The following is a 21,549-nucleotide window of genomic DNA, read 5'->3' as shown; positions in this document are numbered from 1 at the left end:
TTTTGAAAAAAAGATGCACCTGGGGCTCCTGGGTGGCTCAGTCAGTTGAGTGTCCAAACTCTTGGTTTCAGCTCAGGTCATGATCTCACGGTTCGTGAGTTCAATCCCCATATTGGGCTCCCTGCTGACTGTGGAGCCTGCTTGGGATCCTCTCTTGCCACTTCCCTGCTCATGTGTGCACACTCTTTCTCTCAAAATAAAAAAAATAAATAAATAAACTTTAAAAAATAAATAAAGATGCATCTTTCTTGTCTGGAGTCTTAACTGGGGGCTACATGTCATACATCATACCCTAGATAGGAACGGAAGGCGCAAGAACTCACCATGTCATCATTAAAAAGATGCTGAACAAGTTTTTTGACTTGGCAAATCATAACTGCAGCATTTAAAATAATTAACCATCTAATAACATTCCTATTTGTATTTTATACATAACTTAAATTTTCACTAAAATAATTTAACAGTCCAAGCTTTTGTAAGAACCGTATTTAAGAACTAATTAAAACATCTGGAAATCTGAACTGGTGGTCCATAAGCAGCCCTTTGAATCACTAAAATAATGTAGCTGCTTGAGGAGACTTAAAAAAAATTTTTTTTTCAATGTTTATTTTTGAGAAAGAGTGCAAGTTGGGGAGGGGCAGACAGAGAGACACAGAATCTGAAGCAGGATCCAGGCTCTGAGTTGTCAGCACAGAGCTGGACACAGGGCTCAAACTCACGAACTGCGAGATCATGACCTGAGTTGAAGCTGGACATTCAACTGACTGAACCACCCAGGCACCTTGCTTGAGGAGACGGTTAAGGAAAAGTAAATGGCTTGTTCTGTTGAATCTGACAAGGTTTTGAGGGACATTCTGAAAGGCCAGTTCCCATCAAAGACCACCCAGAGGTCTGGTATGGAGAAATTCTGCCTTGCTGATTTCAGATGCTGGACACTTTAAGAGTTTGTTTTGTTTTGTTTTGTTTACAGAGAGTGAGCGAGCGCAAGCAGGGCAGATGGGCAAGAGAATCTTGAGCAGGCTCCATGCCGAGTGTAGAGCCTGACATCGGCCTCGATATCACAACCCCAAGATCATGACCTGAGCTGAAATACAGACACTTAACTGAGCCACCCAGGCTCCCCTAAAATTTTTAATGTTAGATGAGATGCTACTGTTCACAGGCTTTTCCATTCACATTTACCAACTTCTCACACTCGAGTTTTCTGGTATTTAATAAGGAATGAAATACCCAGGAAAATTCTTACTACATTAATTAAACGAAGAGTTTCTCTCCAACACAGACTCTGATACAGTGAAAAATCTCTGTGTTCTGACTGTAACCTTTCCCACACTTAAGATGGTAACACCTCTCCTTGGTGTGAAGTCTCTGGTCCTGGTTAAGGGCTGACCGTCCAAGGCTTTACCATACTTATCACTTTTATTATAGGGTCCCTCTCCAGCATGGGTTCTCTGTGATGAACTAGTCCAGTGTCTGCACTGAGAGCTTTTCCATATTCTCCATATTTGTGGGTCTAATTCAGTGGGAATTCTCTTATCTTCAATGAAGCCAGTACTCTTGGACTAAAAGCTTTTCCACACTTCTCATTTTCATGGCATTTCTCCTGGGTATCTCGGATGCTGGATAAGGATGGAGCTCTGAAACTCATTCCACATTCATCACTTATGCAATCATAGATCTATTTCTAGGGTTCTCTGGTATTTTGGGACTTCTACATAATTCAGGCACTTAAGAATATTGCCATCAAATCTAACAGTGTGTCCCTGTTGGCATGTTATTTCTTCAGATTTCTTCTACTTTGGAAACACCTTCTCATTTTCCAGTTTGATAAAATCACCTGAAAGAAGAGATTGAAAATTTCAGCCTAATTCCCTCATTCACACATACCTTACTCAGTTACTTGCTCACTGAACAAGTCTTATTCAAACTACATGCTAGAGGGAAGAAAAAATGTTTCATGTAAGACAGATGTGTATTGAGTTTATGACTTAAACTATAGTGTGTTACTTTAATTTTTTTATTATTTAAAAAAAATTTTTAATGTTTATTTATTTTTGAGAGAGAGAGAGAGAGAGAGAGAGAGCAAGCGGAGGAGAGGCAGAGAGAGAGGGAGACACAGAATCCAAAGCAGGCTCCAGGCTGAGCTGTCAGCACAGAGCCAGATGCAGGGTTTGATCTCACCAACTGTGAGATCATGACCTGAGCCAAAGTCAGATGCTTAACTGACTGAGCCACTAGGCACCCCTATAGTGTGTTATTTTTAAAAGGGAAGGGTGTGCATGTATACATGTGCCTATAATAAATAAATAAATAATAAAGGGATAAACCATTAAAGTAAAGAGCAAAAAAGATTACCTACATGAGAGAGGGAACAGGAAGAGGAAAAGGAGAATTTCCTTGAAAACATTTTATAGATTTCATGTATAAAATTTTGTATTTCACATAATTTAAAAAATGAAAAAAAAATTTAAATAATAAAATAAAAAAAGCAATCCCTAAACATTGAAACAGAAATGAAACAAACTGAATTTAAATGTGTACCTGCTGGTGACATAAGCACACAAAAGGGAAATTATTTCCAATGTCCTTCGAAGAGTAATTTTTTTGTATATACCCAATGATATAGAACTTAAGGACAAAAGAATGGAAAAATCGGGCACCACCATTAAGCTGTTTATAAAAACCATATTTGATAGTAATGTTAACATTTTTTTTTGAGGCCACTGAGATACTGTGGGATAAAACAGATGAGTATTTGATACTCTATCATTCCCGGTGTCTTTGAGAAGTCTCTAAAAGGAGATGCAAATGAAAGATTAAGGCCCTGAATTTGAACTCGAACTGTCAGTATGAATTCACAATACATACTTTATCTTAAATTCTTCCTAGCTCTGAGCACTGAAAGGCCTAGGAACAATGTCCAATAACAATATGAGCATTCCTAGTACCTTATTTTTGGTTTTAAAATACCATTTCTCACTAAACAGAATCTGGGGTCCTTGGGAAAATGATTGATTTCAGGAGGAGGAAAGGAATTAGATGAGTTTATACTTCTTTTTATACCAGAAACAAGAAAGCTGTCAAATGCCTAGACTCATGTCATAAATATAGGAGACCAGCAGCTGAGAAGTGCGCAGAAGAGAAACCCACTATGTAAGACAAGAAGCCTGCTGCATAAGCTTCAGTTTATTTGTTCCATAAATGTCAAATCATTCTGGACAGCTAATTTTTTTTTTTTTAATTTTTTTTTTTTTCAACGTTTTTTATTTATTTTTGGGACAGAGAGAGACAGAGCATGAACGGGGGAGGGGCAGAGAGAGAGGGAGACACAGAATCGGAAACAGGCTCCAGGCTCCGAGCCATCAGCCCAGAGCCTGACGCGGGGCTCGAACTCACAGACCGCGAGATCGTGACCTGGCTGAAGTCGGACGCTTAACCGACTGCGCCACCCAGGCGCCCCTGGACAGCTAATTTTTAATAAAGACCTGATTAAAGTAAAAATGAAAAATAATTTGATATCTGTACAATGGAGCTTATGTCAGCCATATGTATACATTACATGTAACTCTTGGGAAATATGTCCATAATGTAATACTAAATTCAAAAGTACTGTCAGTTGGTATGTTCAGTATGATTACAATTTGGGCATATATGTGTGCTTGTCCAATGAGCACATAAAAATACTAAATAAGTTTTGTTTTCTACACGAAGTCTTTGAAAATACACATTTAATAACTTTTCTATTGTATGTAGCCTTTGAGTCATTTTCTATTGGCTTCAATGTAGAAAAATGTTGTCCTGCCTTTGGCATAAAAGGTCAGGCCCAGGGAAGCTGGCAGTATTCAGTTAGAATGGAGAAACAACCCTTCAATAGAATCAGGATTTTCAACAACGTTAGTGCAAAGTAGTGAAGGGAGAATGACAATCAAGGTTAAAACAATGTGCTTAGAGGGACAAGGTAAAAATGAAAGAAGACATCAAGTGAAAGGTAGGCCAAAGGTTTAGTGATGAGGTTCATTTGGAAAAACACAAAAGACATTTCTGATCTTTTCCCCGGTAGGATCTCCTCTTTCTCCTCAGTAGATTCAGATCTGAGCTGCCCTGTTTCTGGCTGGAGCTGCCCTGCCCTCCCCACCCCGTGAGTCTTAATGCTGCTGCCAGGCAAGCCATTTGCCCTTAGGGCCCTCGTTTGCCCTTCCTGTCCCCACAGGAGGACAAAGGACCCAGGGACAATTAGAGAAATTTGACCAGGGTGATATCTGCTAGGGTTCTAGAGCTTAGATCCCAGTATTAATCGGGGAACAGAAGAGGAGGACAGAAAGCAGAGTTTCCTTTGACCTACAAGGACAGGGAATAAACGGACAGGGAGGGGAACACAACTCTGGCCAATGCATCTTAGCCATTTCCTCTCACTACACTTGAGAGGAAACTTCAAGTCTCTGCTGTCTCTCTGGAGAGAATACCTGCCTCTGGTAATAGATTGTTTCTTCCTTATCTCACCTTCCTCCTGGATGGTCCAGCTTCCTCAACAAGCCCCCAGTCCAGTAACAGCCTCCTCCCTATACACTGGATGCTGCCCCCACACCCAGGCCTGGAGCTCCGCGGGCAGGATGGTCATGAGCTGCTCCAGCACCAGCAGCTCCAGGATCTGCTCCTTGCTGTGCGTCTCAGGCCGCAGCTACTGGCGGCGGAGAGCCTGCCTGGAGCTGGACTCCTGAGGCCCAAGGGAATCCTCCTAACAGAACTGCCATGAGTTTTGTCCGAAGAACTGTCAGAAGCACCATTTCTGTGCAGGCTAGATGCTTTAACTATTTGACATCCCTTCTGTTCTTCTGCAGCCCAAAAGGGTTGGACTGAATCATTCCTGGGCAAAGCAGTTCACCACAACAGTAGCAGGGGCTTAATAAGGCTGGTGATAAGGCATAACACATCACTGTTAACAGAGATCAACTCCAAACTAAGAACATATTTACTCAGAGTGAATCGCTGTGGTCAAGTCAATGATTTGAAGGTAAAGAGGCCCTGTAAAAGATAAGACAAGCACAAAATGTCATTAGAAAAATGTCCTAAAATTGACTTATAGACAATTCGGTTACTTTAGGACTAAAGAACAATACTAGTAGCTTTTAGATCTAGAAACTGGAGTGAAATATTCAGATAACGTGAAATATCCCGATAACAAAAACAATGCGAACAGCTTTGCTTACTTGAATTGCGTGTCATAGATTTAGTCAATCATATTTATAAATCAACCTCTCTGTGCCAAGAATTATGCTAGATTCTTTCAAAGGCATTTTTAGTTTTAGAAAAGAACAGTGTGCATGTCAGTTGGGGTGTCCCACATTTGAGTTAGGGGTCCCAAGTCAATTAACCAAAGCCCCCCTTGTATACAAACCCAGTGAGTATTTTTCAGTCCTTTACTTACCAGATGCCCCCGCAGTCCCTAACACTCTAACCACTCCCAATCTTCTAAGGAACTGCAATCTTCTGGCTGTTTTCCCATGAGCTGGCTTTTGTAAAGTGCTTAGACCAACCCTTGGTGCTCAAGCTTATATAAGGACTGTCAAAAGCTCATTCTTAAGTCCACTTTATGGCTTTTCTTCAGCTTGCCAAGAAATGTCCGGTTACCCTAAGCTGGGATCCGGCCTTCTCATTCCACATTCATTCTGGGCAATCTCGTCCATTCAGTAGCATCTGAGAACTGAGACGCTTTCACCTAACAACTCCTAAATCTATTCTTTTTTCCCAGTCTTACTTTGGAGATCAAGACCATTATAGTCCAATGGTATAAGAACTCTTCCAGTCCTAGGTCTTAAAAGCACCTCAACACCACCAAAACTTAACTCATCGTTTCCCCCTCATAATCAATGGCTTTTCCAAAACTACTCATTTCTTTTTATTTTTTTTTTAACTTTACTTTGCTCCGGCACTGTCAGCACAGAGCCCAACTAGGGCTCCCAGAAACCACAAGATGTTGAGCCGAAACCAAGAGCCGGACACTTAACGACTGAGCCATTCAGGCGGCCCTACCCATTTCTTTAAAAATGACACATTCATTCCCCTTACCATCTATCTAATCCAAAAACCTAATCATCCCTAACTATGTTAAAAATAAAGCTTGTAATACGTACTACGTGCCGGGCATTGTCCTCAGCACCTTTTCAACAATCTTTCTCCCTTAGACATCAAGTGGAGTTAAATCCGCGTCTTCCACACAACCCACTCCACCCTCGTCACTTCCACGGCCAGCACCTGGCTTTCACCAACTTACAGTACCGGCTCTTTCCGTGACGCCTGCGCATCTCTCCCCTCTCTTGCTTCCAGTCCTACCCCCTTCCAATCCATCTGCCACCCCGCTCCTGGAATTTCTAGAAGCCTAGTAAGATGACGCTGCTCCCTTGCGTGAAGACAGGGACTCCCGTCTCTGCGGAGTCCGCCTTCCGGAACAGCGCCAGCACATTGACCACCTGGGTTACGAGGCGGCCGCGCGCGGACCCGGGGCAGCGTAGCCGGGGCCTGCTCCCTTCTGCGAGGCAGTGTGCGCACACACATCGCGTGCATTCTGTGCGGGAGCCGTCACACGGAAAGGACGGAGAGGCACACTGCCTTTTCAAGTCCAAGTTCCCTGGGGGTATCGCAGCTGTCACCTGCTCATCCTCTCTGCCCCGGCCACAGCACACCCACCTTCCCTCGGCTGCCTCCGGTCGCCCGTTTCCGCTCAGCTCTCCGTCTCTCCGGGAGGTGCCCCCACCCCCGGCTCCGGGCATCCGCGCGGTATCGCAGGGGTGTTCCCCTCGTCCCCACGGCACTGTGAGCTGGAGGGGTCTTAAAAGCACCTGGAGACCCGCACTACGCGACCGGCAGCCCATGTCCGCTCGAAGGACGCGCTCACTTCTCAACGTTCTCTGAGCCGAGGAAATCACACTGTCCTCCGTTTTCTAAGTCCTGAGATCCCGTCACCGTACGTCCTCCGGGACGAACCCTCCCGGCATGGGCGTGCAAGGTTATGACCACCGCCACGAAGGCCTCGATGAAAACAGGACTCCGGAGGGGGACAGAAAACCACCGCCGGCCGTAAAGACGCACCAGCGCCCGGAGCGCCGATGCGGGTGGTCCGCGCAGCGCTCGCGTCCACGTCCGCGGGCGGCGACACAGACGAGCCTGCGTCCCAGGGAGCGGCCACCAAGCCTCGCCGGCACCTCCCGCCGGAAAAGGCTCGCGCTAGCTGTGGCTCACACGAGACCGGAAGTACGTCACGACGCCCGGGCACGCCTCCACCCGCTCTACACCGCCCCTCTAGGAAGCACAGAGGTCCTGCATCTCAGTGGTTGGCCCGCTCCCACCGCAGAGGCCCTCGGTGGCCTCTGCACAGCGCAGGCGGGTCCACCGGGTGTCCAGCAGCCACTCAGCCTAGGCCCGTCTCTCTGTTACACTGAGGGAATGCGACGCAGTCCTCCGTTCCCTAGGACCCTGGTCCCGTGATACCCATTGTCCACTCGGCCCCCAGGGTCTGAAGCAATAATCGACACCCACCTGAGCAAAGCGGCCTTAAGAGGGACAGGTGCTGGTTTGCTGTCCACCGTCTCAATCTTTGTGCATGTGACTCCTGTCCTTTTGAGTAACCTAACCATTTACAGATCCCTGACTCTGCAGAATTAGCACAAAGTGAGGGGAAGCCACATGCCCGGTCCCCGCTGTGAATGGCCCCGGGGCAACTGCGGAATGTGGGGCCTGGTCAGCCTGTGTTTGGTACCCTGCGGTGTTAAGAGCGCTCTGGCTGCACAGCCCGTGAAGAATGTGCATCAATTATGATAACTTAGGAAACTTGGCACAATATCTGGACCTCATTCATCCTAGCTACTTGCTTCAAACGGCTTGCCCTCTGCCTTATTCCTGCCAGGTTGTGATCTGGCGCGCTATATTCCCACGCTTCCTCTGTGTGTTAGAGGTGAACAGCCCTTACTAGTCCATCGATCCTCTACCACTGAAATGCTCCTATGCTTCTGGAACGTCATCTCTCTTGTCTGGTAAGCCATAGCCTCAACAGGCTCATCTTAGGTAACTAGCTATTTTAAGCGTTTTGTTGTTGTTTGTGGGTTTTTTTTTGGGGGGGGGAGGGCTTTTCTGGGTGGGTGTTGTTTTTATAGGCATACCCACCCCTTCTTACCTAATCCAATAAATGTGTTAATGGGGATTATTTCAAACCAGGCAGACGGTGGCTACTTTGGTCTAGGTGGCTACACCTAAACATCCCACAGCCTCCTTCATAGATGCTCTACCTTAGCTTTCATGAGAACATTGTATTCTTCCGGTCTCTTCTATCTCCTCAGCAGGAAAAGTCTTAAGTAGGAAGACCATACATCCTGATTTATGCCTCTTGGCTGGCTGTAATTATAACAGCAATCCCTTTCATTCTCAGAAGTGTCCTAGATTGGGCAATACATTATATATAGTTACCTCAAGTCTGACAACCACCGATACGCTAGCTGAAATGCAGATTCCCAGGTCCTGCCCTCACAAACATTCAGCCAGTCTGTGCTAGTGCCCAGGAAACTGCAGTTCAAACAACCCAGGTGATTCTAACACAGGTATATATTCAGAAGCAGTGGCTTCATCATAGAGCTGAGATGTTGGCATGGAAAACTGGGTGTGAGTCCAGAGAGACCTAAAAAAAAGAAATCAGTGATTTACACACTGTGCTTGCATCCTCTTTGTTACGTAGAGCACTGAGAAGAGTGAGGAGTGAAGAGCAGTGGGACTCTTTTCACTGCTAAGACACATGGACCAATTGAGAGCCGGAGGGCTAATAGGTATTATTTACAGACAAAGCACGTTTCTTGGTAACAACGTCTCTTTTTATTTTTTCCTTCTCTTTGGTCACCACTTGTTGGCCTAATCCAGTTTTAGCGTGTAAGTTTGCCTGCTTCCTTTTTATGTTCTCCCATTTCGTTCTTCCCTTTCCTTTTTCCATCCTGTTTTGTTGCTGCTGTTGCTGTTTGCAGAGGCCTAAAAGGTTCTGAGCCTCCAAGTCCAAGTGCCTGTGAAACCTTATATAATTCACAATGATCTTTGTTCGCAGTTTTGTTTTAAACATTTTTAAGATTTTTAACTTTAAAATTTTTTTTTTTCAACGTTTTTTTTTTTTTTTTTTTTTAATTTATTTTTGGGACAGAGAGAGACAGAGCATGAACGGGGGAGGGGCAGAGAGAGAGGGAGACACAGAATCGGAAACAGGCTCCAGGCTCCGAGCCATCAGCCCAGAGCCCGACGCGGGGCTCGAACTCACGGACCGCGAGATCGTGACCTGGCTGAAGTCGGACGCTTAACCGACTGCGCCACCCAGGCGCCCCTTAACTTTAAAATTTTTAATGTGATTAAAAAATAGATCACTACGAGTGTTTAACCACTTTGGACTTCACTTTTCTCATGCAGGTATGAAATTGGTCAACTCAAAATTTCTTCTTAAAGCTATTATTTTCTGATTTTTTGTCAAGAAACTCCTATAGCACAACAAAATACTTTCAATGATTCCATTATGCTTTAACAAAGTGTTCCGTGACCTCTGCATCTGGCCCCCACCCCTGCACACTCATGGCTCTTGAGCCTGTCTTAGCTGGGCCTTCTTCACCCTGTTTCCTCTATCGCAGACACTTTCTGCTATCTTCCAGCTCCTTCTACAAATAATCTACTTTCCTCTCAACTTTTACGTTCTCTCTCAACTTCTAACTCAACATTTAACCAGTGACACACATGTATACTGGTACATAGATTTCAAAACTGCTCCTGAGAAGATACTTCATATTTTATAATTTTGACTTTAGATATGCCATTGTTTTTTTTGTTTTTTTTGTATTTTTTTATTTTTGAGACAGAGCATGAACGGGGGAGGGGCAGAGAGAGAGGGAGACACAGAATAGGAAACAGGCTCCAGGCTCCGAGCCATCAGCTCAGAGCCTGATGCGGGGCTCGAACTCACGGACCGGACCGCGAGATCATGACCTGGCTGAAGTCGGACGCTTAACCGACTGCGCCACCCAGGCGCCCCTAGATATGCCATTGTTTTAAAATTTTCTCAGAGGTATTTTTTGTCTTATTGGAAAAATGTAAAACAATCTTCCACTATAAATTGTTTTTTAAAGGAAAAATATTGTCAGATAGAGAAAATAGAAGTCATTTTCAAATACAAAATCTGGACAGAGACTTGGTTCTCCTTGAAGATTTGGTTCCTCAAATAAAAATTATAGTGAAAGAGAATCTTCAGGGCTTTTACCTACAGCTCTAGATAGCTTTCAGTTGCAAAATTCTCAGTCATTTCTTGACATACAGTGTTCACTGTCCTAACAATGCTCAGAGGGGTGCTGTACTATTCCTCAAGAACCAGTAAGGCTTCTTTATATTTTTAGTAATCTCTACACCCAACGTGGGGCTCAAAATCATGACCCTGTGATCAAGAGTCACACACTCTTCTGAGTGAGACAGCCAGGCATCCCTCGAACCAATAAGTCTTTTTAATTGGATTTGAATCAATACTTCTTACACCTTGCTCAGCCATAAAACTGACTAGTCTTTCAGACTGGGGCTTTTCAAAGGCATAAGGAGAGATGGTTACTGGTTTACAGAGCAGCTGAAAGAAGATCAATGCCAGAGACTCGATGGGTTGAGTGAAAAGAGCCAGGGTAGAAAAAGAAAAGAGAAGTGAGGGTAATTCAGAAATGTAAAGGGAGACAACACCTAAGAGCACCCTGCCAGGAAGGCTGGAGTAATCACAGGAAAGGCCAGGGCCTACATGCCCCTGTCTAGCAGTTAAGTCAACTAATGACAAATGTGCATCCCAGATAAAAGAATTAGAAGAAGTATTCGTATCAGAAAACAAGGCAAGTTAGTTTGCCTTGTCAGTAGTTTTAATCATGTTAACCATCACTGCACTCGAGTGGTATATGCCTCTACAGCACAGATAACATCTTTTCTTTCTTGGCATTTTTATCAGTTATTGAGAAAATTTAGAATTTTTGAAAAGCTGTGAAAACAAAAAAACAAAAACAAGCACAAAACAAACCAAACATTCAATCTTCAATTGCAGCTGTAAAAACAATCCATTAGAACTATATCCTTTAAAATCCTGATCTGTTCATATTTTAAATCTTTTAAGAGCTGATATAATGGAATTATCCAAACATGCTGTTTTGGCATATGCAGAGGCATCTGTGATGCTTACAAACTCAGGTTATTAGAGTGTATGTCTCATATCACTGAACGGAATATATGTTTACTTGAGAAGTTGATTTTATTTCAAACTTAAGTCTACTAGATCTTTCTTCACTTTAAAATCTGTATGTATTTCCTTTGGAAATAGTTAAACCTCAAGATACAGTAAAATACAATCTTGAGAAAATTTAAGATTTTTGAGAAGACCTACAATTACCCATAAGCGGCGACACTAATGGTTTGAAATGCTGAGAATACCTAACAGAGCCAAATACACGAGACTGAAACCATCCCCACCACTCTGCATTTCTCTGTAGAAGAATTATGTCCACCTCTAGTTGCCGAAACCCTGTTTGCCAGCTCACGTGGAAGTTGTTAGCTTTTAAAGTTTGACTTGAAGTACATTTGGGAGGAGAATGAAATAATCTGTAACATTTCAAAGTAGTGGTTGTGCATTTACACCAGTGTGTTAAAGTATGGAGCATCAGCAAATGAGATACTGTCCACTTGTAAACAGAGAGGAGGCTGGCTGTTTCTCTAAAGATTGTATTGTTTCATGAACACAGCAAGGGGTTGAAGAGTGTAAATATACACCATCTTTCCATGGAACAAAGGAAATAAGGTTATATATGTTCACGTTTTCTTGTATTTCCATGAAGAAACACTGAAGATATGTAAGATACTAGAAAAATGGCTACCTATGAGGGAAAAGATAGGCTCCCTTTTTAATGTTGCTTTCATACTTGAATCAGGCGAAGAATGAACTATCTTCTTGAAAAGTCCCTCTAAGTAAAAGTTAAAAAAAAAATCATTCACTACAAAAATAAATAAGGGGCACATGAGTGGCTCAGTTGGTAAGCGTCTGACTTCGGCTCAGGTCATGATCTCGTGGTTTGTGGGTTCATGCCCCATGTCGGGCTCTGTGCTGACAGCTCAGAGCCTGGAGCCTGCTTTGGATTCTGTGTCTCCCTCTCTCTCTGCCCCTCCCCTGCTTGTGTTTTGTGTCTGTCTCAAAAATAAATAAACATTAAAAATAAATAAATAAAATGCCCCAAATGAGGGATCAGTGGAAGGAGTCCTTCCTGGAACTCAGCTGTAAACCGAACAGAGCAACATGCACAGACGGGAGGCTTTATTGAGCTGTGCCTCAGTGCCTTCTAAATCCTGGAAGTTCCTTCTAACCTCAGTGCCTTCTAAATCCTGGAAGTTCCTTATACTAGTCATTTCTACATGGTGATAAAATGCTTCCAGGTGCTTAGAAAGAACACTAGGAATCAGGAGACAGGGTTTCAGCTCCAGCTCGGTGACCCAGCTGAAAGGTCCGCAGTCACTTCCAGCCTCCATTTCTGTATCATATAAGGGGCACAGAAGTGATCTGTAGGGTCCCTTATGATGTTTCTATCATGGTTAAGTGACCTGCAGTGTATTTGGTACTCCAATCTGGATTGTCATCACCATAGATTCCCATTTCTTTGTGTCCTAGGCTTAGTATAAAGCTTGGTAAACGTTCAATCAGTGTTAAGGGAAAGAAGTTTTTTAAAGCATGGCCTTGGTGGTAATTAATAGGTAATGCTGAGAAGCATGGAGCTTATAAAAAACAATCAATGTGGAAGACTGATCATACTTTTCAACTTCTGTATATGTTTGAAATTTTGTATAACTAAGGGTTAAATAAAGAAAGCAAAATCCAAAAATGCTTATAAATCACAGGAAAAATGCAAAGAGGCCTATATTTTCGTAATGAAGATCAGAAGTGAGATACCAGATTTTTAGATAAGTTTCTTGGTCTACACAAATCTGTAATCTCGAGCAACAGTAACACATTGATGTGTCCTCACTTGGGTCCTTGGTTCCTCACTGAAGGCGGAGTCAGTGGAACTCTACAGAGTTCTTAACAGGGAGAAGCCTTCTGTGTATCTATGGGAGGATTTATCTGTCCCCTTTTGTAGGTTAAAAAGCAAATTATCATATCTTATGAGAAAACAATCAAATCGTTTAAGTTGCAAGTTTTACTGCCATTATTTTTAAATTAATTTTTAAATACTCAAACTACTTTTAACATAATTGTGTATTCAGGTAGCATGTAATTTTTTAAAACTTTTTAAAAAAAGTTTCTTAGAACTCGGACGAAGGAGTTTTCCTAGAGCATACCTGGAGAACTTTCTGCACAGACAGGTGTGGGACCAGTTGATGAAGTCACCACAACAGTGTTCACTACTGCAAACACGGATGTCACAGACCCCAGAGAAGCTGACAGATGGACTTAACATATTATGCTTCTCTCAGCATAAAAACACGGACACCTTCCACAGTCTGCACTCCAGAGGACCGAACGATTCTTTTCCTAGGATTCTGCTTCAGGGACAAAGTGAGAGCCTGCCCCACCACCTCCACTAGGGTCCGACACCGGGAGCCTCTGCCCTACCTGCTCCAGGGGGCTAGCGGCACCCACCCCAGGGTGGACCTTCCGATGCTGGACGAGGTTGCAGTGATAAATAAAGTTCTTGCCACAGTCTTCACATTCGTAAGGCCTTTCTCCGGTGTGAATTCGCTGATGCTTAATGAGGACAGAACGTCGGCTGAAGCTCTTCCTGCACTGGCTGCACTGGAAGGGCTTCTCCCCCGTGTGGATCCGGAGGTGATGGAAGAGCCCCGCGTTCTGGCTGAACGCTTTGCCACAGATGCCACACTGGTAGCGCTTCTCCCCGGTGTGGAGTCTCTGGTGCTGGAACAGACCCGAGCGCTGGCTGAAGGCCCGTCCGCACTCATCACACCCGTAGGGCTTCTCCCCGGTGTGTGTCCTCTGGTGCTCGATCAGGATGGAGTTCTGGGTGAAGCTCTTCCCACACTCACCACAGACGTAGGGTCTCTCCACCGAGGAGCTGGCCCGCTGCCTCTCCCACCTGCCCTCCTGGTCACGTGTGTCTGCGCACTCAGGCCCCAGAAGAGTGTCACCGTTCAGTTTCTCAGGAACTTCCACAAGACGTTTCTTTTCTTTACAGAGCTCCCTCTTCGGGGCTGACTGCACACTCCAAGCCCCAGCCTCATCCCCTGAAATGAGAAACGGATCACATGAATGTCATGTTTCCAAATGGAAAAGAAAAAAGCAACCAGGAGGGTGGGTGGCAGGGGACACATAAGCACGGTTCTGTGTACTTCCCCCACCTAGACAAGGCTGCCCGGACCTCAGGGAGAAGACACACTGAACTGTAACTGTCAGGGGACTGTCTTCCCCCAACCAGGCCGCAAACCTCCTTGCTGGTCACCGTGTCCCCAGGACCAAGCACAACGCCTGGCACACAGTAGACGCTGAGCAGATGGACGGTGAGGGAGTGAGGGAGGCCTCTGAGGAAGTTCCAGTCCTCACCGATCTCCCGAAGCAGGCACACCTCCCGCGACCTGCACTGATGCGGCCCTTCCAAGGTTGGGGGCTGGCCGCTTGATGAGTCCTGGGCTGCTCCCCGACCTGCCTCCTCCTTCACCAACTCTTCCTGCTCACGGGCACAGGCTGGAACCTGCTGGAAATTAAGGACGGTTAGAAATCAAATGTCAGAGAAGACATCGTAAGGAGGCCTCCTCAGGCCCACTGCACGGGCAAAGAAGGACCAAGAAACTGGCAGGAAGAAACAGGCAGAAGGATGGGGCACCCACAATAGACCACATCAGGCACAAAGAAATCCTCGTCCTCTTCCTCTTGCTGCACAGAAACCCCACACTCATTCTTACAGCTACCGACCTCTGTCCTGCCCTCTCCCACCTGTTCTCCCGGCTCGTCCAGCTCCCGCTCCAGATCCTCCAGCACGGTCACCGCCTGCTCCCCGCTCTCCGGGTGCTGTCCCCGCACCCAGGCCTGGAGCTCCTCGGGCAGGATGGTCAGGAACTGCTCCAGCACCAGCAGCTCCAGGATCTGCTCCTTGCTGTGCGTTTCTGGGCTCAGCCACTGGCGGCACAGCTCGCGGAGCCTTCGAAGAGCCTCGCGGGGTCCAGGGGTCTCCTGGTAGCAGAACTGCCTGAAGCGTCTACGGAAGATCTCTCTGCTATGCGGGTGATCTCTCCACGGGCCAGATTCCTGCCCAGAGGCACAATCCCCCTCTTCCTCTTCTACCTTTACTGCCAGACGTCCTTCCTGCATCTCTGGAGTCTGAAGGACGGAGGCTGTGGCCATCTTAGGCTTCACTATTCAGAAAAAGAATCTATCCTTGATGACACCCTTTGATCTTTTCCTCTGAAAATCCTAAAATCTAAAACCTATTTTGCAGAGAAAAAAAAACATTAAAATGTAAAAAATCTTTTCTGCTCGCGGGCACTGGGGTGTTTATAGCAAAAGCAGTCACTGTCTAGTGAAGAGCAGAGAATGCATGACTAACAGTAAGGACTTTGCAAATCCTGAGGCAGGTGACACAGGGGAAGGAAAACAGAAACAGAACACGTTCCCCAGAACCGGCCCCCCCCAACCACGGTTTTATTGAAGAAGGGACCATTTTGATCATCCTCAATGAATCAGCTCAAGTAACTCAGTTAGAATAAACTGAGTTTCCATTTGAATGGCAAGATCCTGGACGTGGCGTGTCATGCTGAATGGAGGTAAACGAGCATCATGGTGCCAAGTGGTCACAGAGGACACTAAGAGTCAAGGAGAAAAGGGAAACAAAATGGAGAAGGGAGAAGTAAAGATAAAAGGACAGAATGAGGAGCCAAAGAAATGTACTGGGGAGGAGAGGCCAAGTCCGTCCAGTCGGGTGAGGTGTGCAGGAAAGAGTTCTGTATTTGGGCTGAGACCCGATCTTCCAGGTACAATCTGTGCGGGCCCATCTTTCTAGGGGATATGAAGATAAAATAAGATCATGGATAAAGAGCACAAGAAGCTGGCAGCTTGGTAAATCCTAAACTATGATAAATTACTACTATTGTCATTTTTCTTATAAATCTTATTGAAGGAATAAATGAATCCTAGCAATCAAAACACCATGGCAAAAGAATCAGAAAGTAGTCAAGAGATATTAAAATGAAAGAAATATTGGTTCTGATATTTTAGAATTTTTTTTTTTAATTTGAGAGAGAGAAAGAGAGAGCGCACGTGTGCACACGGTGGAGGGGCAGAGGACCAGGGAGAATCTTAAGCAGACTCCACACTCAGTACGCAGCCCAATGCAGGGCTCGATCCCACAACCCTGGGATCGTGACCTGAGCCTACTGAGTTGGACATTCAATCGACTGATCCAAGCCTCTGGTTCTGATATTTTAAAACAGGGGTAGGGTCTGAGCTGTTTCTCGTCCTTTAATTTCCTGGAAATTGTTTATCTTTGAGACTTTGAGGATGGACAGTGGACAGCAATGCATAAAATAAAACCAGTGCTCATAAAGACACAAATGTCTATGACCACATAAAGCTTATGAAAGAATCTAAACCAGAATAATTAATGAAAGCAATTTTCTGAAAGAATATTATGTAGCCTAGTGATTTCAAAGGATCATTTTTGGGCAGAGGCTTTCAAACTTTTTTGACCAGGACCCGCAGTAAGAGGTATTTTATACTGAGACCCAGAACACATATATGCATGTGTGTGTACATGAATGTATATGAGACACGCACACACATAACTGAAATAATAACTTCACAAAAACTAAGCACCCTTATTTATGTGATATGTATTATTCTTTTTCTAAATCCTGGTTGTTGTTTTTAAACCCCAAAACAAAAAACCCTGGTCACAGCCCACATGGACTTCATGATCCACATGAGTCATGACCTATAGCTTTAAAAAGTTGCCAAATTTAAGTAAAATTATTATAATTCATTGTAAATATAACCCAACACTGTTCTTAGGTATTGGAATCCATCACAAAATAAAAAGAAAAACTAAGGAGAGGGTATTTAATTACAACTGAACATGGATCACTTACGAGTACAAGAGAAGTTAAATCTGCATCGCCAGTATTAGGCATACTTATCAAGAAGAGAAAGACTACCAGGGCAGGGAAGCATCGTTCTGGGTAATCTGCAAATATTATCCTTTCCACAAATTTCTAACATTTCTGGCTTCACTAACTTTTATAGTCACCACTCCAGGAGAAGTGGAGAGAGTTTTTTCCTCCAAAGGCAGGATCCCTGAGCTCATATTCCCTCCCCAGCTTTGCCTGGCACTGACTCACCATCACTTTGAGTACCACGTTATCTTTTTCTGTCCAAACCTCTCACACACCACCCATGCATCTAGCCAACATTTACTTAGAGCCTGCCATATTCCAGGTTCCGTTCTATGCACTAGAGATAAGCTGCAAAAAAAAAAAACAAAGTCCCTACTTCCATGGGATTTACATTCTAATAACAATATCAGTAACAGCTGACGTATATTGTTTTTGAGGTACCGGGCATTGTACTAGACGCTTTACATATATTACCTCATTTCATCCTCAAACAACCTCAAGTAAGCTTTTGTAATTACCCAGTATCATAGATGAGAAAATGGAGGCGCAAAGACTTTAAATCTTCGTGAAACAAGTTTCACAGGCCTAGGTGGGGAAGCCGCCTTTTAAACCCCACAAATCTAACTTCAGAATTCAGTCTTGAGCACTACACCACTCGTTCTCCTCTACGTGGGAAGGAAGGCGGAAGGGGCCAACAGGGACAGACGGTAATATGCCAAATAGCAGCAAACTCTACAGAGAAAATTCAAGGTAAAGGAGATGGGGAGAAAGGTCTCCATTTCATGTGGGGCATCAGGGAATGCCTTGCGGATAAGGTAACGTCTGAGCAGAGACTCGAGAAGTGAGTGGCGGTCACAGGACTCCCTGGAGAAGGATGGTTCCACGCAAAGGGAACAGAGTCCTTGGAGGCCGGAGCACGGCTGCGTTCTTCAAGCAACAACCAGTTGAACAATGTGGTGACAGCAGAGAGAGCAAAGGGTACAGTGACAGAGTCAGGTCGGGAGATTATGAAACGCCACGTGAGGGCTCTGCCTTCTAGTCTAAGACATGTGGAAAGCCATTGAGGTTTACAGTGGGGTGGGGGGTGGCGACGAAATGTTACTTACACTTAATATGAAAGTATAACCAGCTGCCGTGATAACAGACTATGGGAAAAGTGGAAGCAGAGACAGAAGCTATCTAGTCTTTGCGGGAGCGATGACTGTGGCTGCAAGCGTGGTCTGCAGGGTCTATTCTAGGGTGTGGAAGTTTGGGGTGCAAGTATCAAACAGGTAAATGAAGGACATGCGCTCTGATGTCACTCAGTTAACCCAACACAGGTTCAAAGGATTAAACGGCTACTCATGCCCTCTTGTTTTGTCAATCTTCTAGGCCCTGAAAAAGGTCTCTTTCCTATTTGCTGCCCGTCTGCTTTGGCTTTAAGTCAAAGATTTTCTATTCACAGAAAATGCAGCTGAAGCTTTGAGTTCTGCTCATAGAAAGTCATCTCCGCTCTGTGGTGTTTCAAATTTTTACTCAGTTTCACGAAGATCGATTTCCCTCTCTTCTCTGGATAGGCTCCCTTTCGCTTTCCTCCCGATTTCATTTCTGTCTGGTGGCCTCACACCGGCACATCTTTGCTGCTTTTTGAACCCAGTGCTGCCCTCCTGCTCACAAACATACAGCTATTAATCTCACTTAGGTTCACCACCCCATTGTACACACCTTCCTTGACTTAGCGTGGGGCTACGTCCTGATGAACCCACCATGAGTTGAAAATATCATAGGCTGAAAATGCACTGAGTCCACCTAACCGACCACACATCACAGCTTAGCCTCACTTACCGTAAACATGAGCCTACAGCGGGGCAAAATCACCTAACACAAATCCTGTTTTGTTGTTAAGTGCTGAAAATCTCATGTACCTTAGGGAATATTGTCCTGACAGTGAAAAACAGAATGGTTATAAATGTATCCGTTATTTCTCACGAGCAACTCGAGAAAGATCAAACTCATAATTCGAAGTAGTATGAACGTGCACCACCCTTTGTAGGGGACCATCGGTACATGCCAGGTAGAGAATTAGCATAATAATCTCTCACACTTAACAGAACCACATCTGCATTTTAAAGGCGGTTTCTCCTAGAGTCTCAGCAAGCTTGATACTCCCAAATCTACCACTGCCCTCAGGGAGGAATGCTCTTTACCAAAGAAATACACGCTGCTGAAGATCAAGCAGCATGCAACCAAGTATGTTTTTATCATAACGCACCCCCAAACCCTCCCCCCTGACATCACCATCTAAGGCCCCCCACTACTTACTGGATGCAGCCACAGACTCTCCCCGCTGAGGTCACCATCTAAGGCCCCCGACTACTTACTGTACGCACTCCCAAACCCTCCCCCCTGATATCACCATCTAAGGCCCCCAAAACACTCAAGCTCGGCTCAAGACCACTCAGGTCTCTAGCTTCAACTGTTGGGCCCCTCTTGTTTTCCCATGTTCCACATGCAAAACCTGCCCGCTCCACTCCGGCTTCTCTTCTCACTGTTCTTTAGTCAGGCTTTCCTCATCCCTGCTCCATATCCGTGGTCTTGCCAGCTGCACTTGTTCCAACCCTACTCAACCTCTGCACCTTGATTTGAATCTCACATCCTTTGAGGTCTTCCTCATGCATTCCAGCCCACCCTCTTCCTCCTTCCAGCTCTTCTATCATTTTGCCCCCAGTCTCTATCTTGCAGTTAGCTCTCACATTAAAACAAAATCCCAGAAGTACAGAATAGCCAATTCCTTCATCAAGCTCGACTCCCCAGAAGTAGACACCGTTAAAGATTAGACTGTATCAGGGGTGCCTGGGGGGCTCAGTCGGTTGAGCGTCCGACTTTGGCTCAAGTCACCATCTTGCGGTTTGTGGGTTCGGGCCCCGCGTCGGGCTCTGTGCTGACAGCTCAGAGCCTGGAGCCCGCTTCGGATTCTGTGTCTCCCTCTCTCTCTGCCCCTACCCTGCTCATGCTCTGTCTCTGTCTCAAAAATAAATAAAACATTAAAAAAAAAATTAAAAAGATTAGAATGTATCTTTTCGTCGTCTGTGCATCTTTAATGTGTGCACGCGCGCACACACACACACACACACACACAACCTTTCCTATTCATCTGCAATAAGTAGAAAGTGGTATAAGGTAGCAGATTTAGTTATGAATTCTGACTAACAACGTGATCTTGAGCAAGTTACTTGACTGGTTTTTCTGATCCTCAATCTCGTGTACAAAATGAGGACAGTTCCTTTGCAAAGTTGTCAAGAGTATTACAGGAGACAATGCATACAAAATGGTTCGGCACAAAGCCTGGCACGCAATAAACTTCCACTTTTAAAGAAATACTGTACAATTTTTGGCTTCAGGTGGCTTAATCAATACCTGCTACCTACCCTTGGGGCCAAGACTGTAAGGTTTCCTTCCTATTGCCCAAAGCACAGCAAGGGTAAGTGGGCGGGGAAGCACGTGTTAACACACCACTAAAGTAGCTGTTTCACCAACCTTGCAAACATACTCTGGAAGACATCCATGTGTTCAGGTAACACTTTACTCTTAAATCCTAACCGGAAGCCCAGGACTCCTGAGGCCTGAAAGTGAGGAGGACCAGATTCAAACGAGGTAAGTAACCCCTGGGCTGTGGCCGTGAAGCTAATATAGAAAAGAACAGAGTCAGCACAGCAGCAGGTTTAAGAAAACGGCCTGGATCTGAACCCTGACTACACCCCTTAGCAGCTGGTATGAGTTGGGTCGAGTGAGTGGGCCTCGCTTTCCTTCTCGATGTTAGAAAAGGGGGCAGGAGAGGGCTGGTCCGTACTCGGAGCATACCTACATACGTTACTACCTGGGAAGTGCTTTGAACAACGCCTGCCCAGAACGTACTACCTGCTGCTGAAATATTCGCTTAACAAACATAAGCAAATCGCGAGCGCCCCTGTGGGTGGTGAACCAGACCCCGAGAGGCCGAGAGGAACGCTCCTCCGTCGGCGCCTGTCCCCTCATCCTACTATGGGGACGGAGACGGCCCGAGGCGCCCGAGCTCGGGTCCGGCCAGGACGCCCCCGCCTCCCGCACCCGGCCCGGTGACAGAGCTCACACACCGGCGCGGCCCGACTCCGAAGCTCACCGAGCATCCGCGGGAGGAGAGGCCACCCCGCCAGGCCCCACCGCCTCCCCGTCCTTGACAACCACAGCCCGCACAGTGACCGGCTACAAAGGCCGGAAGTGCGTAACGCGTGCCACCTCCGGGACGGCGTTCCGGCCGCTTTCCTTCTAGCAAGCCCGGAGGTCTCACGCCTCTATGGTCGCCCCGCCGAATCGGCATGATTTTTGACTGCACAGGGGTCAGAACGCCAATCCCTGCCTTGTTCAAGGGTCAGCTATATACTCATGCCCCATTTTCAT

At 45.4% G+C, this 21,549-nt stretch overlaps 1 protein-coding gene across 8 annotated transcripts; it reads right to left on the bottom strand.

Annotated features, from left to right (window-relative positions):
* Window positions 1-1,195: 1,195 nt before the first annotated feature.
* On the bottom strand, window positions 1,196-21,374 carry ZSCAN23 (zinc finger and SCAN domain containing 23). 8 transcript variants are annotated; one of them, XM_058732703.1, is made up of 8 exons: window positions 21,272-21,374; window positions 14,963-15,446; window positions 14,573-14,723; window positions 13,631-14,256; window positions 8,458-8,665; window positions 6,685-7,647; window positions 4,501-5,022; window positions 1,196-1,837 (listed from the first exon to the last, which is right to left on the bottom strand). In XM_058732703.1, exons 2-5 carry the CDS (start codon window positions 15,368-15,370, stop codon window positions 8,615-8,617), a joined length of 1,236 nt encoding a protein of 411 aa, XP_058588686.1. In that variant the 5' UTR covers window positions 15,371-15,446; window positions 21,272-21,374; the 3' UTR covers window positions 1,196-1,837; window positions 4,501-5,022; window positions 6,685-7,647; window positions 8,458-8,614. The 8 variants fall into 8 exon arrangements, with proteins under 8 accessions (XP_058588686.1, XP_058588685.1, XP_058588687.1 ...); XM_058732702.1 differs by having other exon boundaries at window positions 6,685-8,665; XM_058732704.1 differs by having other exon boundaries at window positions 6,837-8,665.
* Between the last annotated feature and the right edge of the window lie 175 nt (window positions 21,375-21,549).

This window comes from Neofelis nebulosa, chromosome 6 (genome assembly GCF_028018385.1).
Source record: "Neofelis nebulosa isolate mNeoNeb1 chromosome 6, mNeoNeb1.pri, whole genome shotgun sequence".
Classification (NCBI taxonomy): Eukaryota; Metazoa; Chordata; class Mammalia; order Carnivora; family Felidae; genus Neofelis; species Neofelis nebulosa.
Note: the sequence above shows the minus strand (reverse complement) of the source record. Positions and strands in the feature narration are given on the sequence as shown.

Coding starts and splice junctions, on each gene's coding strand:
- ZSCAN23 (XM_058732700.1), bottom strand. CDS start 15,370: ATGGCCACAGCCTCCGTCCTTCAGACTCCAGAGATGCAGGAAGGACGT. Junction 14,724..14,962: donor TGGACGAGCCGGGAGAACAG/GTGGGAGAGGGC, acceptor CTTAATTTCCAG/CAGGTTCCAGCCTGTGCCCG. Junction 14,257..14,572: donor GTGCCTGCTTCGGGAGATCG/GTGAGGACTGGA, acceptor TTCTCATTTCAG/GGGATGAGGCTGGGGCTTGG.